This window comes from Geotrypetes seraphini, chromosome 11 (assembly GCF_902459505.1).
Source record: "Geotrypetes seraphini chromosome 11, aGeoSer1.1, whole genome shotgun sequence".
NCBI classification, from domain to species: Eukaryota; Metazoa; Chordata; class Amphibia; order Gymnophiona; family Dermophiidae; genus Geotrypetes; species Geotrypetes seraphini.
The window spans coordinates 101,900,438-101,921,214 of record NC_047094.1 but is presented as its reverse complement, the minus strand read 5'-3'; the positions used below and the strand labels follow the sequence as shown (position 1 = coordinate 101,921,214).

The 20,777-nt window shown below is 41.5% G+C and overlaps 1 protein-coding gene across 6 annotated transcripts in view; it reads left to right on the top strand.

Moving 5' to 3' along the window:
- The window catches only part of LOC117368979 (protein spire homolog 1-like), a 55,620-nt gene that overhangs the window by 14,903 nt on the left and 19,940 nt on the right, over positions 1-20,777 (top strand). For 5 of the 6 annotated variants that reach the window (XR_004541048.1, XR_004541049.1, XM_033962805.1 and 2 more), the window contains 4 exons: positions 8,781-8,945; positions 10,044-10,115; positions 13,936-14,059; positions 19,084-19,229. Coding sequence is in view for 4 of the 6 variants with exons in the window: in XM_033962805.1 (XP_033818696.1) it covers positions 8,781-8,945; positions 10,044-10,115; positions 13,936-14,059; positions 19,084-19,229 (507 nt within the window). In the remaining 2 variants the exon portion in view is untranslated. The remainder of the gene's footprint in view (positions 1-8,780; positions 8,946-10,043; positions 10,116-13,935; positions 14,060-19,083; positions 19,230-20,777) is intronic. The other variant, XM_033962806.1, reaches the window with a different exon arrangement.

Here is a 20,777-nt window from a genome sequence, read left to right as displayed (position 1 = left end):
TACAGAAGTGCTAATGGAAGAGAGACGACTGAGGGGAGAGATGATTGAAGTATAGAACAAGTGGATCAATTTTTTTTTTTTTTTTTAACTCCAACAAAAATTGCAAGACTAGGGGACACTCGAAGTTACAGAGAAATGCTTTTTCACTCAGAATTAGAGAATGACACGGGGACAAATTTGTCCCCATCCCCGCAGGAACTCGATTTCCCCATACCTGCGAGTTTTGTCACTGTCCCCTCATCCCTGCCCCATTCCTGTAAGCTCTGCCTTAACTGCACAAGCCTCATACACTTAGGATTGTAAAGTGTTTGAGGTTTGTGCAGTTGAGGACAGAGCTTGCAGGGATGGAATGGGAAAATGAGTTCCTGCAGGGATGGGAAAAATTTGTCCCTTATTCACTCAAAAACAAGCTCTACACGGACAAATGATACACATACCCAGCAACACTACAAGGCCTTACTTACAACCCACAACATTCACACTCCCCAAAGAGAAAGGCCTTGTTTTCTTGGACTATTTTTCAGCATTTACACATAAACAGCTTTTGTAGGAGTGGAGTTTTTTGGCCAGATGAAGCTGAACTGAGGCCTTTTTCTCCACTTCTTTTCTTTTTCCTTTTTCCCTTTCTCTTTGGGGAGTGTGAATGTTGTGGGTTGTAAGTAAGGCCTTGTAGTGTTGCTGGGTGTGTGTATCGTTTGTCCGTGTGGGGCTTGTTTTTGAGTGAATAAGGGATATATTCGGGCCCTAATCCTTGAGTATTTATTTCTAGTGGAAAAATTTGTCCCCCCATGTCATTCTCTACTCAGAATAGTTAAGCTCTGGGACGCATTGCCCGAGGATGCAGCACCATCAGTTAGCCTAGATGAGTTAAAAAAATGGTTTGAACAAGTTCATGGAGGAAAAGTCCATAGTCTGCTAAGGAGACAGACAGACATGGGGAAGCCACTGATTGTCCTGGATCGGCAGCATGGAATGTTGCCACCAATTGTTTTGCCAGGTATTTGTGACTTGGATTGGCCACCTTGAAGATGGGATAGTAGATGGACCACTGGTCTGACTCGGTATGGCTATTATGCTCTTAATGCTAAGAGGCTACCTTGTATCAGTTACAAGCTTGACCTTTGGCATTACATCCCAGTGAGTGGCCTTTTTCTCTAGGGATCCCTTCCTAATTGATCCTCAGTTTAATAACCTGCCAGGCTATTGATGTAGCTTTAGCTTGTCAGATCTGACACGGGAACAAGCCATCAAGACTGATTTGGAGTTGCTATTAAGTCCAGGTTTTGAAATGTCAAAGCTTATTAAGATTGAACTATTAAACTGCAAACAAGTAACCATTCTTTATACCTTGCCAAGAAATGACACTCATAAATATTCTGTTTCCTATTGGTGATAGTCCTTCCTAGTCAATGTGGAAGTTTTCATGGGCTCTGTGCATTGAATGTTAACGGATCTGAAGCTTCTTTTTTTTTTTTTTTTTAAACTGTATAACCTGAAAGTACAACTGAAACGTTTCTAGACTTAAGAATGCTTTTTCTCCTGTGATCATCATCTCCCCCCCCCCCGATAACTTTATAACTGCACATGGGCTGCTAACAGCTGAGTTACACTAGTACAGTGGTCTCAAACTCGCGGCCCGGGGGCCACATGCGGCCCGCCAGGTACTAATTTGAGGCCCTCGGTTTGTTTATCATAATCACAAAAGTAAAATAAAACAGTTTCTTGATCAAGTGACTCTTTAGCTATAAATTACAATATTATTATTAAGACTTAGCCAAAAGGAAAGATTTATAAACTACTAGCTGATGCCCCGGCGTTGCACGGGTATTTAATTATAGCAATAACACTGTAAATGGATTCAAATAAAGATACTTTATAGTGGTGAATGAAAGTATTTTTTTACAGCTTAATAAAAAGTACAATATTCAAATAATAAAGTGAAATATTTGACAAAATGAATACAATACAACTAACGCAAAACGTGATTATAAACAACAATTTTAGTTTCACCTCCTGGAGCAAGAACATATAAATTCTTGGGTGAACCCACCCTTGAGCAAGCAAAATAGAGTTGTGGGCCGTGAGACCCCCAGAACATATCACCCCAGGTAGTGAGGGATCTGCATACCAAGTTTCGTCCAAATCGGTCAAGCCGTTTTTGAATTACAGTGAGAATGGCAGCTTTTTACATATTTTCCATTGACATGAATGGGTGAAATCTGATTTTCTGTTTTTAGCTCTGCCCACATGTGCAGGAGGGCCGCGAGACCCCCAGAACATATCAACCCAGGTAGTGAGGGTTCTGCATACCAAGTTTCGTCCAAATTGGTCACAGTGAGAATGGCAGCTTTTTACATTTTTTCCATTGACATGAATGGGTGAAATCTGATTTTCTGTTTGTAGCTCCGCCCACGTGTGCAGGTGGGCCGCGAGACCCCCAGAACATATCATCCCAGGTAGTGAGAGATCTGCAAACCAAGTTTCATTCAAATCGGTGAAGCCGTTTTTGCGTGATCGCGGCACATACACACATACATACCTCCGATTTTATATATATATATATATATATAGATAAAGAGTTTACCTCATGCAAAATTGTCATTTCTTTAAGACATTAACTATTTTTTTCTGCGGCCCTCCAAGTACCAACAAATCCAAAATGTGGTCCTGCAAAGGGTTTTGAGTTTGAGACCACTGCACTAGTATTTGGTGCTGGATATTCAGTATCAGTTACTGAACATGAGCAATCGGGACCGTAGCAAGCACCCTGAGTGACTTCCCCTCTATGGTGCCCACCATCCTTTCTTATGCTGCTCCCTCCCCCCAGGATATTTCAGAGTTTATTTGCATTTTTGTGCTTTAAAAAAAATTCTACCTTTATCTGGCTGTTAAGTTTTTCTGATCATGCTGGTTCCAATCTATCTGTTTGCCTCTGTATTTTAACTTTCAGCCCAGAATTTTGGGTCCATTTGTCATTTTTCTCTCCTCCACTACATCCATCTCTAACATTGGCCCTCTTGCTAAGCAGAGGTAGAGGTTTTTACCATGGCCTGGGGGACTAAATGCTCCAACACTTTATAGGAATTTTGAGTATCAACATGTAGCGTTCCAGGCTGTGTTAGGAAACCTCTACTGTGGCTTAGTAAAAGGGTTGAAAATTTTTTTTCCTCCGCCGTTTTCAATTTTTTTCTACCTCTCTTCTCTCATTCTTACTATATAGTCTTCAATTTTATTCACACCATACCTCTTACCTTCCTATTATTCCCCAGTCTTTCTTTAACTCTATCCTCTACCCCTTTCCATCCAGCATGTCCTCTCCTCACTTCCATCCAGTATGTCCCATCTCTCTTCCTCCTCAAGTTTTAAAGTTTCAAGTATATTTAAAAGATTTTTTTTATACCGCTTATTCAGGTTTCTAGGCGGTGTACAACAATAATAAGAGAGATCTTTAAAAGAGACAAAACAGATTTAAGGTTAAAATATTATACAAGACAATGTTGGGTTAATCTATAACAAAGGACACATGTACAGACTGGAAACCATTGGGAAAGAAGGGCCGAACTACAATTTATAGATAAAGCACACTTAGGGGTAGAACAATAGGTAGGGGAGGGACTTTAGTTAATTTAGTCCTAAGAAGGACAGTTTTATCCAAAAGCATCCTACCATGTAAACAATTTTTTTTTCCTAAATCCCCAATTCCCCGCCATCCTCAGCTAGGGCCTGGGGGTGGCATGACCCTGATGCCCCTTCGATTTCCATTCTCTGACGCTCGCTCCCCCCGAGCTCGCGTCTTCTTACGGCTCATCGCCTGATGAGCCCACTCCCCAAAAGTCTTGGTAGCTCAGGACATCGCCACAGCCTGTAATTAACAGGCACCCCCCCCCCCCCAATCAACAGTGCTGCAACCAGCCAGCGTCTGACAACACAAGCCTCACAACATTCGGCAAAAACATTCAAAAGCAAATCTAAACCAATATCAGAAAAGTGCACACCATCCCGTGCAAAAAGACCCCAACATGCCACGTCCACCCAGCCATACCGAATCTGTAAACCCCCTTGGGCAGCAAAACAAAGTCCCCACCTGCCGATTAATTTTAGTGAGGCCCCTAGACCAGCGCTTGGACAGTAAACAACGTGGACGAGGGATAATATCGGACCAAACGAGCTGAGTAGCAGGGAACCAAGACAAAAACAAATGCAAGTCATCCCTAATAGTATGGATAAGCTGCTTCCCGGTCCAGGACTCAACTTCATTGCCCCCAAGATGAATGATAAGTAAGTGGGGGCGCCGCTGCCTAACCTGCAAAGAATGCAAGAGGCAGTAATTGAAGCCAGCGCATGCCCCGCTGCCTCCACTAGGACACCCGAACTCCAGGCCGCCAGATCGCCCTCTCGCAAGCCCAGTGGACGAAAGAATGACCAATGATCCATATGGTGTACACCTGAGACACAGCATCTCTAAGAACAGGGGAAAGAATCGGAGCAAAAACCAAACAACAAAGGAAGGAGAGAAGAAGAAGCACATGCCCACACCCGCTGGTGACCCAGAGAAAGCAGAAGGAAAGGGCGAGCACCAGGCGGAACCCCAGGCAGGCATCCAGGAAACAGGAGGCCAAAAAGGCCAACCACTAGGGGGCCCACTAGAGAAAGGTGGTCCCAGCACACCCGGGAGACCCGGCAGGCCTGGCCCCTGGATAACCTGTACACACCCGGGAGACCCCGCGACTCTGATCCTTGCATAGACACTGGGCCCTACACATTCAGGGAACTGTGCGACTCGGAGCTCTGTACAGACACCGAGCCCTGCCCTCCCGAGAGACAAAGCGACTCAGGAACTTGCACCACCAGGACACCCTGCGACTCAGAACCCCACTCCTGCATCGCACTGACCTCTGCCTCAGGGAGTCGCACAGGGAGCTTTGATGATGAAATGCGCCAGGCGGGCACAGGAGCGGACTGCAAGAGCGCAGCAGGGGGAGAATGCCTCCCCGGGACCCCAGATAAATGAGCCCGCCCCGCCCCTCGATGACCGACCACGGACGACCGAACTCGGCCCCTCCCAACCGCTCGACCCTGACTGCCCTGACAAGCGCGTCTGGCTAAAGAAGCTGCAGTGAGAGCTGACAAGGCGGAGAGCATGGAAGGCTGATAGGGGAGAGTAGTGGCCACAACCACCTGATCTGAAGCACTGTCTTCTGCAAAAGAATCGCCGGCATGCAGGGACAAGTCAATCGGATCAGTCCAACTCCCCGGCCGCAGGTAAATTACCGCTAGCACTGCCTCTGACTGCCTCAGCCATGCTGCTGCACCTTACCAAAGGGAGAGAGGGGAAAAAGCCGCCCACAGGAGCCAGGAACCCCTGATCCCGGAAGGTCCCAGCCTTTTATACCCCCTTCTCTAGAACCTTCCATGCCCCAACCAATCAGAAGCTCTGACCGGTTGGGGCGGGAAAAAACCCTACACTATCTTTTTGCCTAACCTAATCCCGACGGGCGATAACTGGGCCCTCTAGCCCAGTATTAAATTTCGCCCATCGAGACTGACTCTCGGGCTTACACGTCATCTCTTCAGCTTGGAAAGGTGACAACTGAGAAGGAAAACTTAGAGTGCGGTGAACAGGCAAATTAAGAGGTTAATTCTAAACTGGACAAAATCAGTGATTGGCTTCACGCAAACAAACTTTACCTCAATATCAACAAATCCTGTGGCTTACTTTTTCCAACCAAGAACAACAAAATAATAAAAGGACAGATCCTTATCAAATCTTACCCTGTAAAAATGGAAACAAAAGTAAAAGTACTTGGTGTAATTATAGACAAAGATTTAACTTTTCATGATCATATTAGTTCAGTGGTATAAATCTGCTTCTACAAACTCCGACTTATTCATTCTTTAACTTCTATTCTCGAAACCAAAGCTACTACAACCCTTGTCCATTCATTAGTTATCTCTCACCTTGATTACTGCAATTCTCTTTATAGCGGAATTCATCAAAAAGAATTAAGACATTTACAGCTCATTCAAAACACGGCAATAAAACTCATACATATGTTAGGGAAATATGATCATGTTACCCCCATGGCTACCTATTGCACAGCACATTACCTATAAAACACTTATGCTAGTCTTTAAAATAAAACTTTCACGCCTTCCTCCCTTTCTGGACAAACTCCTCATCCCTATCTGCCCCTCTCGGACTCTTAGATCAGCAGACCAGAACCTACTATCTGTTCCCTCTATTAAAAGGATTTTATTACACTAGGAAATCCAATTTCTCCGTTGTCGCCCCAACTTTATGGAATGCCTTACCTCCCCAACTTCACCACGAAAATCTCCTAGATAAATTCAAGATTAAACTAAACGTTTTTATTTCAAGATGCATTCCACAGCTCCTAAACTTCTTACTGCCAAGTCTGCCAACCGCTTTTAAGAAGCAACCCAATCCCTAATGTTTTATCCCTCTCCCTCTCTCTTCTTTCTAACCCTAGTTTGTTTTTTTTTTCGTTTTTTTTTCTCTTTAACAATGTAACTTTACCCCCACCTTTCTTCTTCAATCCCCACTATCATGTATGTCTTTGTAAAACGTCTACAATGATCACTTTCCCCCTTTTATAAGCATTATTTTAATTCTTTATTTTATCACTAGTCTTTAAGCCCGTTACATTAACGGGTGCTAGAATAGATGTCTTTCTCTCTTTCTCCTTGGCTGCTTTCTGTCTGTCTTTCTTTCTTTCTGTCTCTTTTTCCTCCGCTGTCCACTACCACCCCTTGCCAGCTCCCCCTGTCCAGCAGTAGCCCTTCTCCCTTCCTTTTATGTCCCCCGTGTCCAGCAGCACCTCTTCTGTGCTCCCCCTGTCCCTCTTCTCTGCTCCCCAGTCTATCAGCACATCTTTTGTGTTCCCCCTGTCCCTCTTCCCTTCCCCCCGGTCCATCAGCATCTCTTCCGTGCTCCCCCTGTCCCTCTTCCCTGCTCCCCGGTCCATCAGCGCCCCTTACCTGCTCCCCCTGTCCAGCATGTTTGTTTGCAGCCTCTTTCCTGTTCCTCCGTCCATCAGCACCTCTTTCGTGCTCCCCCTGTCCCTCTTTCCTGTTCCTCCGTCCATCAGCACCTCTTCCGTGCTCCCCCTGTCCCTCTTTCCTGTTCCTCCGTCCATCAGCACCTCTTCCGTGCTCCCCCTGTCCCTCTTCCCTGCTCCCCGGCCCATCAGCGCCCCTTACCTACTCCCCCTGTCCAGCATGTTCGTTTGCAGCCTGGTGAAGATAGCGGCCAGCTGTAGCGAGCCTCACAGGCCGCTATGCACCTCAGTAGCAAGTTCCTTCTGACGCGATCGCGTACGTCAGAGGATACGTGCTACTGAGGTGCTGAGCGGCCTGCGAAGTTTGTTACAGGCGGCCGCTATTCTCACCAGGCTCCTTTGAAGAACGGCGTCGGCAGTGGTACTGGGCGGCGATGATGCGGCTCTGGCGCCGCTGGGAGACAGCTTGCCTGCAGCTTCCTCCAGCAGCAGCGGTTGATGAGTGAGGGCGGGAGGAGGGGAGTGGCCAGAGTGTTCCCTGCCGCCAGATTCTAAAATGGAACACGGCCACGGATCACACACCACGGCGGCAGGGAACACGAAACCCTTAGGGTTTTATTATATAGGATAGCGTTGTAAACTGGCTAGATATTTATTGATGGTCGGTATATTAAAAATAATGAAACTTGAACTTGGTAGAAACTTATGCAACTAAACTTTTTTTAAGTGGAGAAAGTATTTTTCACTTGTTTAAGCTGTGAACTTTACCAGAAGATATGGTCAAGGCGGCCAGGAAAGCTGGGTTTAAAAAGGATTTGGCGATAAATTCTGGAGTAAAAGTCATAAAACGTTAGCCATACACGCTTGCAAAACACCATCTAACAGGGTGTAAGAACTAAGAAATGGATATCTCTTGGGTCTTGCTGATAACTAACTGGGGTCAAAGGGCCTTTTTTGGTCCAACTCATTATAGCACATCTACTTTCTACCATAAAATCAGCAGGGCACTATAATTTGTTTATGCACAGAAGTACAGTAACCTTAAAAATGCCTTCTAGATTTGCAGAAGGAAATATGTTCTTCGGTTAACAGGGTTAATGATCTTCTCACTCTTCTCCCCCCCCCCCCCAGCAACCTTAGTCAGCCTGACGAGCAATAGCCTGAACTTGAAAATGTCAAGATCAGCCTGTTGGAACAGAATGCAGTTCTTGCTCGCATAGAAAGCAAGAAGATAGCCAGGGGTCCATTTGTTTTTGTCCAGTTCTGCTGCCTGCCAATGGGGACCTCTTGCCAAAATCATTCCTAGTAGAAGACAGGGTTTCTTTCATATACAGTACTGTCATTTTAAGTAGATGGAGCATATAGAATTCTCACTTGTTCTTCAAGAATTCAGCTGCTTTTCCTAAGTGTGTAATCGCAAGTCATCTGTAATTGAAATGAGTCATTAATACAAGTACAGCTGTTGCTGGAATATCTGCAGAACACTCAGCTACAGCACATGAGCAACTGGATGTCCACTAGAGCTTCTAGTTAACAGTACCAGCAGCTTGCCTGGCAAAACCCAGCTCCATCGTTATCTAGTTTTTGCTAGAACTTTCCTAAGTCAGGGTCTTGGATTGAGCAGACTAGGACTTCCTAATGGTAATAAACTCTCAATGACTAGAAATAGCCCTTTGAGGGCAGGATAGAAGCTGCATGGACCCCCCTCCCCCACCTTCGGATTAATTAGAAACTTAGCCAGATATTTTGGATACGTTGCAGGCTTATTCGTGGAATGATGTCATAAAAGAACTGAAGAGAGGTGTGAGACTGCAGCCTACTAGTGAGAGGCGATACAAAATGCTTCCTGTACAGCGTGAGCTCTTCCCATATGAGCTGCTGATGGATGACATTAAGTGCAAGAGATATGCCCTGCGGAAGGTTCAGGTAGGCATGCAATCTAAGCGAGTCCAACTGGTAGAGGTAAACCAAATCAACTTGTTGTTGATGCATTCTGACTACCAACAATATGAATGGATAGACTACCTAGAAATCAGCGTGGAGGCTTTTAAAATGGTCATTGGTAAGTAGAAAACCAAAATGTGAGCTGGAAATGGTCTCCCATTTTCAAAGAAAAGGCTATACTTTGAGGGCTAAAACCAGATTTAGAAAGGTATTGAGAATTTAAGAAAGTGATGAAGACCATCTTCACTGAATACTATAGCCAATAATGCATCAAAGAGGAGATAGTTGGTTAGTCCCCACTAGGAACATCTATAGAGTTAACACAGTAGGGAGAGGGGATAATAGCACAGATAACTAGATTTATTAGGAAATTAGTAATTCCAAGATGAACTTGGATCACTGTATAGACATTAAGTTTGAATTGAAATAGAACTAGTATGAACACAGTACACTATACTAAATATGGATGTATATAATTGTGTGTATGAGAAGGTATAATATATGTATAAGTAGGTACGTATAATGAGGTAGGTTGTAGGCGGAAATAAGATTGATTTATGGTGTAAGAGGGGCTATATTGAGAACCAACTAAAATGCTAACTCTATATTGTAATACCTTTACAGAAGAACAAGTATTGATTAAGGTTTAATGTATTGATTATGGTTTAATAATGCCTGTATTGAAACCATCCCAGGAAACGTAAACCCAGTATTGTAACACCTTTACGGAAGCTCATATACACTGCTCTGAATTGACTTCCTCAATCATTAGCATTGGTTATAGAAGCTTTCAATAAAACCTTTTTAAAGAAATATGAGAGTGTAGTTAGAGTGCATTTTCTCCAGGCATGCCTGGTTCTCTCTAGCTTCAATCCACCTTAACAATGTTTGTGGAATAATGATTGTTCTAAAGTAAAGGTCATTCCAAAAAGAGCATGCCTTACAGAATACTAGCTTAGTGTGGATCGCCCTGACGCTTAACTTCGGGCACTGAATCACTCCTACATGATTATTTTTTTCCTCTGAATATTTCTATGGGTTAGTGAACGATGTTCATCTGTGGCATTTTTCTTTCTGCAGGTAGATGCCAAAAACAAGACCCCTGAAGACCAAAGCTTGAATTGCGTTCAGCTTCAACGTTCTCTGAAACAGGTATGTTCTGTCTTAGCTGAGTACGGCCATATTCCAGGTTGCAAAATATAGCAAACAGCTTTAACATTACACCCTCTAAATGGATACAAACTATATGTACTCTTGAGGCCCTATTAGCTTCTAAAGTCTAACCTTAACAATTTTTAGCAGAGGTGATTGTATTGCAGTGGAACATGTCTTAATTTAGCCTGGTACTGCAGTTTACTATGGTAACTAAAAATGCTCCTGACAGTGCATTTTTTTTTCCTAGCAAAAAAGGTGCTGCTTCTCAAATACTAGGCCACTTTTTATTTTTTAGGAGTAGGGTAATCCCTGAGGAATCCATGCCCTTGTAGTTGAGAAACATTTAGTGTAGTCTCTTCTGGGAAGAAAAACATGAACTTTGCAAATAAGGCCTTGTCGGGGGAACAATCCTAATGGCTTTTCCGATAGAAAATACTTAGGGTAGCTCTTGAATTCAAGATGGCAAACTTTGAAAGCAGATTGACTTCAACTGTATAAAGAGGGGAAATCTTTTATGCTGCTCTAGATAACAGCACACACCAAAGAAATGATGGAACTTTAGTTACCAGTACGAAATTCTCAATTGTTTTAGCTGCCTATGGATCATTGGATAAATGCTTTCATGTGAACTTGTTTGTAACTTCATTGCGTGATTTGCAAGACTCCTGAGGCAGGCCATTCTGGCTGAAACACATACATGTTGGGTCATTTTAATCATTGTTTTGAAGAAATAAAGGATTTTTATGCAATACATCTGAGTTCACCAGTCGTCTTTAGACATTTCCACTCTTTGGTGTGTGCTTGTGTTTTTATGGATTTGATTCTCCTGTTATACCCGCTCTAGATAACGGACCAGAACAGAATGAGGTGTGTTTGTTTGGGGATTTTTTTTATAGCAGATAATACAGTAGAGAATGATAGTGAGAAAATTCATCACTGTTCCCGTTCTATAGATAACTATGGGAAACCAGCCTGTGCAATTCTGTAGTGTATCTCAACCTCGGTCTTTCTACACCAGCATTCTTGAGGAGTCCATTCCTACTCTGATTCTTATGTGAGCCAAGTATAAGATCATGAAGCCATTGTGACTCACTGATAAGCTTGGCTCTTATTGGTGGAATGAGACATTTATGACATCATAATATCTTCTCTGGATACCAGAGATTGTCATTCTCTAATGTCTATCTCAACCTTGGTCCTTCTACACCAGTATTCTTCAATGCAAGGCTTGAGGGTCAGTGGTTGTGCCAATTCATGCTCCAATTATTCCCTCTCTCCATAAAGAATAACATGGAGATTGTTTTCCGTGGTTACCCAAAGGGACGGGAATGGTGATGAATTTTGTCACTGTGTCATTCTCTAGTATACAGTTAAACTTGCTTGGATGAACCAAGATGTCATGTCCAATTTTTATTGATGACTCCACCATAATACAGTAAAACAATACATCATTTGCCATCCATTTTTTATGATATCCTATATAAATTCCTGCCCCCCACCCACTTAAGTTTCCAAACATGATGTAATAACCTCACTAAAATATGAACAATAAAGCAGACCCCAGATTACATGAACAAGTTTCATCTTCCTTCCCCACCTCCCTCCATCTATGAATACCTCCCCCCCACAAAAAAAAAAAAAATTTTTTTAAAAAACTGCACCTGATGTGAATAGAGAGGTGAGAAAAGGAGATGCCATGTGAGGCATGGGTGTTTAAATGTGATTCAAAGTCTAAGCATTTGAGGAGATAGAGTTAAGATAAGAATCCCAAATGCTCAAGAAGAGCTTTTTTTTCCATCTATAAGTACCTTTCCGCATCTCTAGCTTCCTAACCCAGCAGCTCATGGATAGTGAGTCGCCATCCCCACACTTTTAAAATGGCTTTGTTCTAAAATACAGTTTCCTGACCCACAACCTAGGACCCTGTCCCCTAATTCCTATGGTTCCCAGCTGCCCCAGTAAAAGGGCCTCTGGAGCAACAATTGCCCACTGTCCTAAAATCTGTCGTATGTAGGTCCCCGTTCTCTTCCAAAAGCTCAGGATTGTTGGGCAAAGCCAGAAGGTATGAAGAAGGTGGCCTCTTCACCTTACATTTCAAACAAAAGGGCGCCTGACTGTAGCCTATCTTATGAAGCTGGGAAGGTGTAATATAAGGGATTAACCACCTAGGGGATATAGTCACTTGTTTCCTAATTAAAAGGGATTAATTAGGGAACAAGTGAATATATCCTTAGGTGTTTGGAGTATTGAATTGTTGGTTTCCTTGGGGTTGTGTGATTGTGGAGTATTTCACAAGGTGTAATATAAGCCCTGTGAAACGCACTGAAACCACATTCCCTTAATAAAGAACTATGAACCTCGGTGGGGATATGTTTTTTTTTAATTTATCATTTCAAATAATTACACACACAATTGTACAAGAAATACTGAAAACATCTCTTCAATGCTCAAGAGAGACTCAAAAAAGAAGAAGAGAATTTCTAAATTTGAAGCCTGGAGTGACTCAAATTGGGGGTTTTTTCTTTTTAAGATACCCATGTAAATGTGTTATTAGATATGGTTCATTGACATATGTATTTGTAGATCCTTCTCATTTGATAAGATTTATCTCAATGAAACGCCTTGAGAATGAAGTAACAGCTCCTATTGGAAATTAGTTCTCGTTATTAGTAGTAGTTAAAGTGCTTCTTTATATTTGTTTGCATTTAAGATACTCTTTAAATTTTGGATCTAGTTTAATTTAGAGGACTTGTGTATGATCAGGGAAGCTGTATTTTCTTTTCCTATTATAAGTTGAGTGAATTATTTTTCAGATTTGAAAACTAATTTTAACAGAGATGTCTTGATCATACTTTTCTGTACAAGATGTTTATGCTTGGAATTTTATAAAATTGCATAAATAAAAAATAATAATAAAAAAAAAAACATCTCTTCAATTCATCAAAAGATAAATGAATATAGAAAGGAAAAAAGGGAGAAAAAGCTTCAAGAAACCTCCTTGTGGGAATCAAGGATTAACTAAGTAAAATAAAGTGGAAAAATTACTCGAGCATACAACATTTCTAATATTTCATGACCACATTATACTGTTTCAGTCTTGGCCAAGGCAGGAAACCCTGTACCTTCCAAAAAGAAACCCAATTGGGCAGGTTAAAAAAAAAATATATATATATATTTGTGTGGGGGGTTTTTTTTTTTGGTTTTTTTTTAACCTGCCCAATTGGGTTTCTTTTTGGAAGGTACAGGGTTTCCTGCCTTGGCCAAGACTGAAACAGTATAATGTGGTCATGAAATATTAGAAATGTTGTATGCTCGAGTAATTTTTCCACTTTATTTTACTTAGTTAATCCTTGATTCCCACAAGGAGGTTTCTTGAAGCTTTTTCTCCCTTTTTTCCTTTCTATATTCATTTATCTTTTGATGAATTGAAGAGATGTTTTCAGTATTTCTTGTACAATTGTGTAATTATTTGAAATGATAAATTTAAAAAAAAAAAAAAAAATTGTGTGTGAGGAAGGGGGGTGGAGTGGATGTTGGTAAACTTTACCAGTAGAAATACTTTATTTGGGTAGTCATAAGAAAACTATTTTTTAAATTCAAAAATGTGAAGAAGAAAAATACCTATTGCCTGTGACTTTTTGTAAAAGTCAGGAACTTAGGCAGTGACGAGCTCTTCTGCCATCCCACTCTGGGGTTGACGGTCTATTTTTGACAGTAATATTTGAGGAACTTGTTGCCACACCTTTCCTTTTGGTGAAAGATTTAATGTATTCCAACTTGTTGTGTAACCTGTAACTCATTATTTCTACTGATGCAGGCATCGGACAGAAAACTGAAGGATCAATGTCATAAAGAGCTAAGCTTGCATGAACTGCTTATGAATGAAATAAAGTCTGGCAAACGGCCCTGGTCAGCTTCGACCGAAGCAAATGCAGACAGAGGTACAAATTGTCCTGTGCTTATGAACAATGTATAGCCAAAGAAACTCGGATATGTGAAATATCGATAATATAATGTGCCACACTTTCACAAAAGATGATAATGTCACAAATAAGTGTAGGCAGTGCTGCTTCAGTTTAAAGGGGTGTATATTTCAAAAAACGGAGGAAAAAGCCTCAGACAAATGCCCTCCCACCGCCACAATGGTGGATAAAGGTGGTTGGGTGGTAACCTCATTGGCAGAAAACATCCATTGCACTCCCTATTGAATAAACTATAAGCAGGGCTGTCTATGCAATTGATAGATGAAAAAAAACTTTCAACTTATCTATGATCGGTACATCGATGATGGCCAGCGTTTCACCAACTTGCTGCCTCAGGGTGTAACAGAATCCTATCAAACTAGGGCCAGAAAAGAAGATTATATCAAAAACTGGACTTATGCATAACTTCAAACAAGTTTAAAGAAGCCACTCTGACATACCTTTTTAACCGGGACGTGAAGAACGTCTCCTCTGATCAAAAAAGATGGCCACATCACGACTGTAAGGGGTTAAAAGCTCCCGGGAGATGACGTCAAAACCTGGAAGTGGTTGTTCAGTAAAAATGCAGATCAAGCTGTTGACACGTAGTAGATCGATATTACTATGTTGCTGATCACAGTGATTATCAAAGGGAAGAGAAACAAAACAAAATGCAGCCATAGTTCTCAAAGGACTACGGTGGCTGTCAAAGATTGTGTTGTCTTCCAAAAGTGACATTACATTGATTTGGATGTATACATTCTGTTATGAGTCCATATCTAATTCTGATAATTTTTTATTTTAAATTTTAAATTTTAAATTTTTTTGTCTTTCTCTTAATTTTTGTGATGTTACTTATGTTTTTCAATTATGTTAATAAAAACATTGAACTATTCCAAAATGCATAAGTATGTCAAAATAAGTTACTCGTTCTTGTTGCTGTTGGTGCTCAAAAGCAACGTGGAAACCACAGCAACTGGAATTACAATCCCAGAATGAGGACTTGCAAAAAAGAGAGGAGAAGAAAGGTAAAGTCTGAACGACTGGAGTTAAAGAAATATACTCCACTCGAGTCTTGAATTCAACCCATTCAGTTCTTCACTGTTCAATCTGTGGATCCATATTTGTTCTGCCCTTAACAGTCGCTGTTGTCGATCCGTGTGGCTTGCGTCTATATGGTCAATTGCACAACACTAAGTCCGTAAATAAATGATTATGCTCTAAACAGTGAGTAACCATAGGGGCCTGAAGTCTATTATTTTGGATGCAGCTTTTGTGCTCAATAGCCCGTGTTTTGAAAGGGCGAGTCGTTTGACCCACGTAGTCCATGGGGCAAGGGCAAATAAAAATGTAGACCACAAAAGTGGAAGTGCATGTAGTGATGTGTTTTAACTTGAACATCTGACCTGTGCTTGGATGAATAAAAAAGTCAATAAGTTCCTGTGTGACAGTACAAATAGAACAACTTCCGCATTTGAAGTGGCCTGCTGATTGAGCAGTGGTTGGGTGCGAATCCATGATGTCGGATGGACTTAACAGTTCTTTGAAGTTCTTTTGATGAGAGTAAGCCATCCTTAAATGAGTGTCACTGAAGGTTGGATGCAATTCCATTATTTCCCAATGGCGTCTAAGAATCCTTGTGATACTATTAATGTTAGGGGAATATTCAAGTACACATGTAACAATGTTGTCCACTATTTCATTGTCTTTTTCTTTTTCTCTGGGTAGAAATAGAAGATCTCTATTTAGGAACTTAGCCCTTTTGTAAGCTTTTTTCAGTACTGTTGAAGGATACCCTCTATTTTTCAGACGAGTATATAATTGTTTGCTCTTCGATTTATAGTCTGCAGTATCCGAGCATAAACGTCGGTACCGAAAAAACTGAGATGTAGGTAGGCTACGTTTCAAGGCAGTTGGATGATTGCTGGAAAAGCTGAGAAAAGTGTTCCTATCGGTGCTTTTTCTATGGACTGTCGTCCTGATGGAATCATTTTCTCTAAAGACACTGACATCCAGAAAAGATATACGGTCAGGATGACATGCCATACTGAATTCTACATTCTGATGCCTCAAATTCAGCCAGATGTGAAAATGGTCAAGTTCTTCTTTAGAGCCTATCCAAATGACAAAAACGTCATCGATGAAACGTAGCCATGTAAGGATTTTCTCAGAAAAAGGGTTGTTCATGATCCACTTGTTCTCAAATTTCTGCATGAAAAGATTAGCAATCGAGGGTGCCATGGTCGCCCCCATGGCCACCCCCGAGATTTGTTGGAAAAATTTTTCTTCAAATCTAAAATTTCTTTTCATGGCTAAAGACAAAAGTTGTATTATGAAATGGATAGGAATTCTATGATTGCTCATGTTGTTCTGAAGAAATTCCTCCACAATAGCAATGGCTTCATCCTGAGGGATAATGGTATATAACGACTTCACATCGAACGTGACAAAAAAAGTTATGTGGTTTGAATTTGTAATTTCCGAAAGTTTTATGAGGAATTGGGAAGAGTCCCGTAAATATGAGAACCCTTTAGTTACTATGGGACGGAGAAAAACATCAACGAAAGATGACAGAGGTTCTAAAATGGATCCTTTGCTTGAAACAATGGGGCGGCCCGGGGGATTATTCATGTTTTTATGGATTTTGGGTAAAGCATAAAATACAGGGATCCTGGGGTTGACCGTATTTAAATATTCAAATTCTTTATTGGTCAAAATACCATTATCTAGGGCAGAAGATGTTAAAGATTGTATTTCAGAAGCTAGAAGCGGGGTAGAATCCGCTTCTAGCTCTCTAATCAGTAGGTGCATTTAATAATCTACACACTTCAGCCTTGTATTTAGCCATATCCAAAACCACTACACCTCCTCCTTTGTCAGCCCTACAAATCCTAATCGGTCGATTGGACTTAAATTGTTTCAAAGCTAAGAGTTCGTCTCGTGACAAATTGTACGGTTGATATCTTTTCTTATTTTTGTTGGTGAATTTCCTAACGTCTCTAATAACTAGTTCCTTATATAACATCAGATGGGGACTCGGGGCAGTAGACGGAGTCCTTTGAGAACTATGGCTGCATTTTGTTTTGTTTCTCTTCCCTTTGATAATAACTGATCAGCAACGTAGTAATATCGATCTACTACGTGTCGGCAGCTTGATCAGCATTTTTACTGAACAACCACTTGATGTCATCTCCTGGGAGCTTTTAACCCCGTACAGTCATGATGTGGCCATCTTTTTTTGATCAGAGGAGACGTTCTTCACGTCCCGGTTAAAAGGTATGTCAGAGTGGCTTCTTTAAACTTGTTTGAAGTTATGCATAAGTCCAGTTTTTGATATAATCTTCTTTTCTGGCCCTAGTTTGATAGGATTCTGTTACACCCTGAGGCAGCAAGTTGGTGAAACGCTGGCCATCGTCGGTGTACCGATCATAGATAAGTTGAAAGTTTTTTTTTTTTCATCTATCAATTGCATAGACAGCCCTGCTTATAGTTTATTCAATAGGGAGTGCAATGGAGGTTTTCTGCCAATGAGGTTACCACCCAACCACCTTTATCCACCATTGTGGCAGTGGGAGGGCATTTGTCTGAGGCTTTTTCCTCCGTTTTTTTGAAATATACACCCCTTTAAACTGAAGCAGCACTGCCTACACTTACTTATGAACAATGTATGACAGGTGCAAGCCAAATAGGTATTGGTGGTGATGGAAAATCAATCTGAACTAGTATGGCAAATATTGAAATTTTATAATTTTAGTGTTGTATTCTTATCACATGTTTTAGATATAGTTGTATTAAGGGGCTGGAGGAGTTGCTGTACAATGAGAGGCTAGAGAAACTGGGCTTCTTCTCCCTTGAAAAGAGAAGACTGAGGGGATATAATCGAAACATTCAAGATATTGAAGGGAATTGACTTAGTAGAGAGAGATTGTTTACCCTCTCCAAGGTGAAGAGAACGAAAGGGCACTCGCTAAAGTTAGAAGGGAAAAGATTCCGTACAAACGTAAGGAATTTCTTCACCCAGAGAGTGGTAGAAATCTGGAACACTCTTCCGGAGGATGTTATAGGGGAAAACACCCTCCAGGGATTCAAGAAAAGATTGGATAAGTTCCTACTGGAACAGAACATAAGCAGGTAAGGCTAGACTCAAATAGGGCACTGGTCTTTGACCTAAGGGCCGCTGTGTGAGCGGACTGCTGGGCACGATGGACCACTGGTAAGATCCAGCAGTGGCAAATCTTATGTTTTTATGTATACAACAGTCAACATTAAATGGTTATCATAGCAGAATCTTCAGACTGCCAACCGAGTAGCTTAACTCGACCTGGCCACAATCCTCATTGATCCGCCTAACATACTTTTCATATCTTACTTAATTTTCTTATATTCATCTTTTACACATTCATCTGTTTTATTGTGTTGTATTTTATCTTTTTTAACTTAATATAGCACAAGAAACTATTGGACTTAATAAGTTAAAGATCAAATGCAACACAGTAAAACAGATGAATTTAAAAGTTAAGTAAGAAATGAAAAGTATTTTGGGTGGCCAGATCGGGTTCAGCTACTCAGTTGGCAGTCTGAAGATCCTGCATACTAAACATCTCTTCCTGCTATGATTTTTTTAATGTGGACTGTTGTATATGCTATGTGAATATTAACAGTAGCTGTAATATTGCCATTAAGTATTGATGACCATCTTTCCTTATGATCATGAGTTGGGGTTTTTTTTTTTTTTTTGTACTATTATCATAAGATGCTAAGTCACTATTTTCTTCCATGACAAGTAAGAATGGATTGTCTAGGGTTTGGGGATGTGTTTTTTTTTTTTTTTAAATTTGTTTGTTGATATTGACTGCCACTGTTGGTGAGGGAGAAGAGCATGGAACAAAAAGATATGTATAAGACCAATTTTGCTATGAAGGAGAGACATAGAATATAGCTATCTTTAAAACTGAATATTAGCATTCATTCTCTACATTTTTATTTCTTGCTGGAAACATCAGATCGGAGCAAGATTCGAAGGTCTTTGGTCTTCCATTGTGATGATTCCTTATATGCTGAAGTTATACAAAAGCACAAGGGATTGGATGATAAAAATAACACCAAGCAGCAGTTCACAGTGGATCCGATTAATGCCAACTTATTTGAGGTAAGGAGTTCCTAATCTGATGAGGTTCTCTGTTCCTATTTATTTATTTCTAAAAATTCTAAACCACCTATATCTAAGCGGTTAACAGTAAAACGTTCACAATAATTCAAGACAACATACGTTAACACTATCAATTAACAATACAATCGCATACTAGCATTGCCCCACTTAACTTCAAAAACCAGAGGAAATTATAAATTGTCAATCTTTATTGCATCATAATGGTCAAATCAAGATACCTCACCTAACTCAACAGTAGGAGTTTAGAAAAAGGCCTCAACGTATAGTTCAGTCTTTAACATTTTCCTAAACTTTTCCTATCTTCTCTCTCTAAAGCAAGGGTGTCAAAGTCCCTCCTCGAGGGCCGCAATCCAGTCGGGTTTTCAGGATTTCCCCAATGAATATGCATGAGATCTATTGGCATACAATGAAAGCGGTGCATGCCAATAGATCTCGTGCATATTCATTGGGGAAATCCTGAAAACCTGACTGGATTGCGGCCCTCGAGGAGGGACTTTGACACCCCTGCTCTAAAGCCAAAGTGAGCTATGTGCAGCCGTGCAGGACACAGTGGAGGCAGGGGGTGTCGAAATTTTGCCCTGTCCTGCTTTTACTGCGACATCATAGGTAGGCCAGGAGTGAAAGGTGTCATGTTGGCTTGTGATGCTTCTGCCTTTCCCAGACTTTCCTAACTTAAGAGCTGCATGCACCAAAGTCGGCAATCGCCGCTAAACCAGTTTTGACTGCTTTAGCGACAATTGCATTTGCCGACCCGATGCACAAAACTGCTCACCGTGTGTTTTTCCCCCTCGATCACTCATTTTCCGATCTGGCCATGCCGTGCAAACTTATCTATCTAGTTAATATTAAAACTCCATGCAAACTACCCAGCGATTAATGTACTAACATCGCTTGGCGATGCACAAATAAAGCTATAAAAAAGTGGCCAGTCAAGCCCAATTGCTTAACTGTCTTAACTGGCACAGATGCTGTGCATGTTACATGGCCGATGACAGCCCTCCCTGATGAACTGGGACCGATCCCCCCTCCCCCAACCCTATACCTCTGAAAATAGGCAGGAGGGTTGCCCATTTCCCTCCTGCCAGGCCGACCCCCTCCTCCCTTGCACAAGAAAAAATAAGCAGAAGGAATGCCCACTCCCTCCTTCCATGGAAATCCCCCCACCCTTCCACATGAGAAAATTGGCAGGAGGGATGCCCACTCTTGAACCATCCCCTCCTTCCCCCCCCCCAAAAAAAAGGCAGGAGGGATGCACATTCTCTCCTGCTACCAGAAGCCTCCCTCCCTCTCCCCGGTAACTTTTTCAGAAGTTGGGAGCAGGAGGGAAGCACGGTTCCTCCAGCTTTGAGGCCCACCAATCCAAAATGGTGAACCCCTCCTCAGTGCGGGGGTGAGGTCTGGGGCAGAGCCTGGGTGGGGGTACTTGGTTGATATTTGTTAGACTTAGGTGGATATTTGGCTTGAAAAAGTTTACACTGGTCTAGATTAATCTGGGCAGCAAAGACCCTCTAACCAGTATCTTTAGTA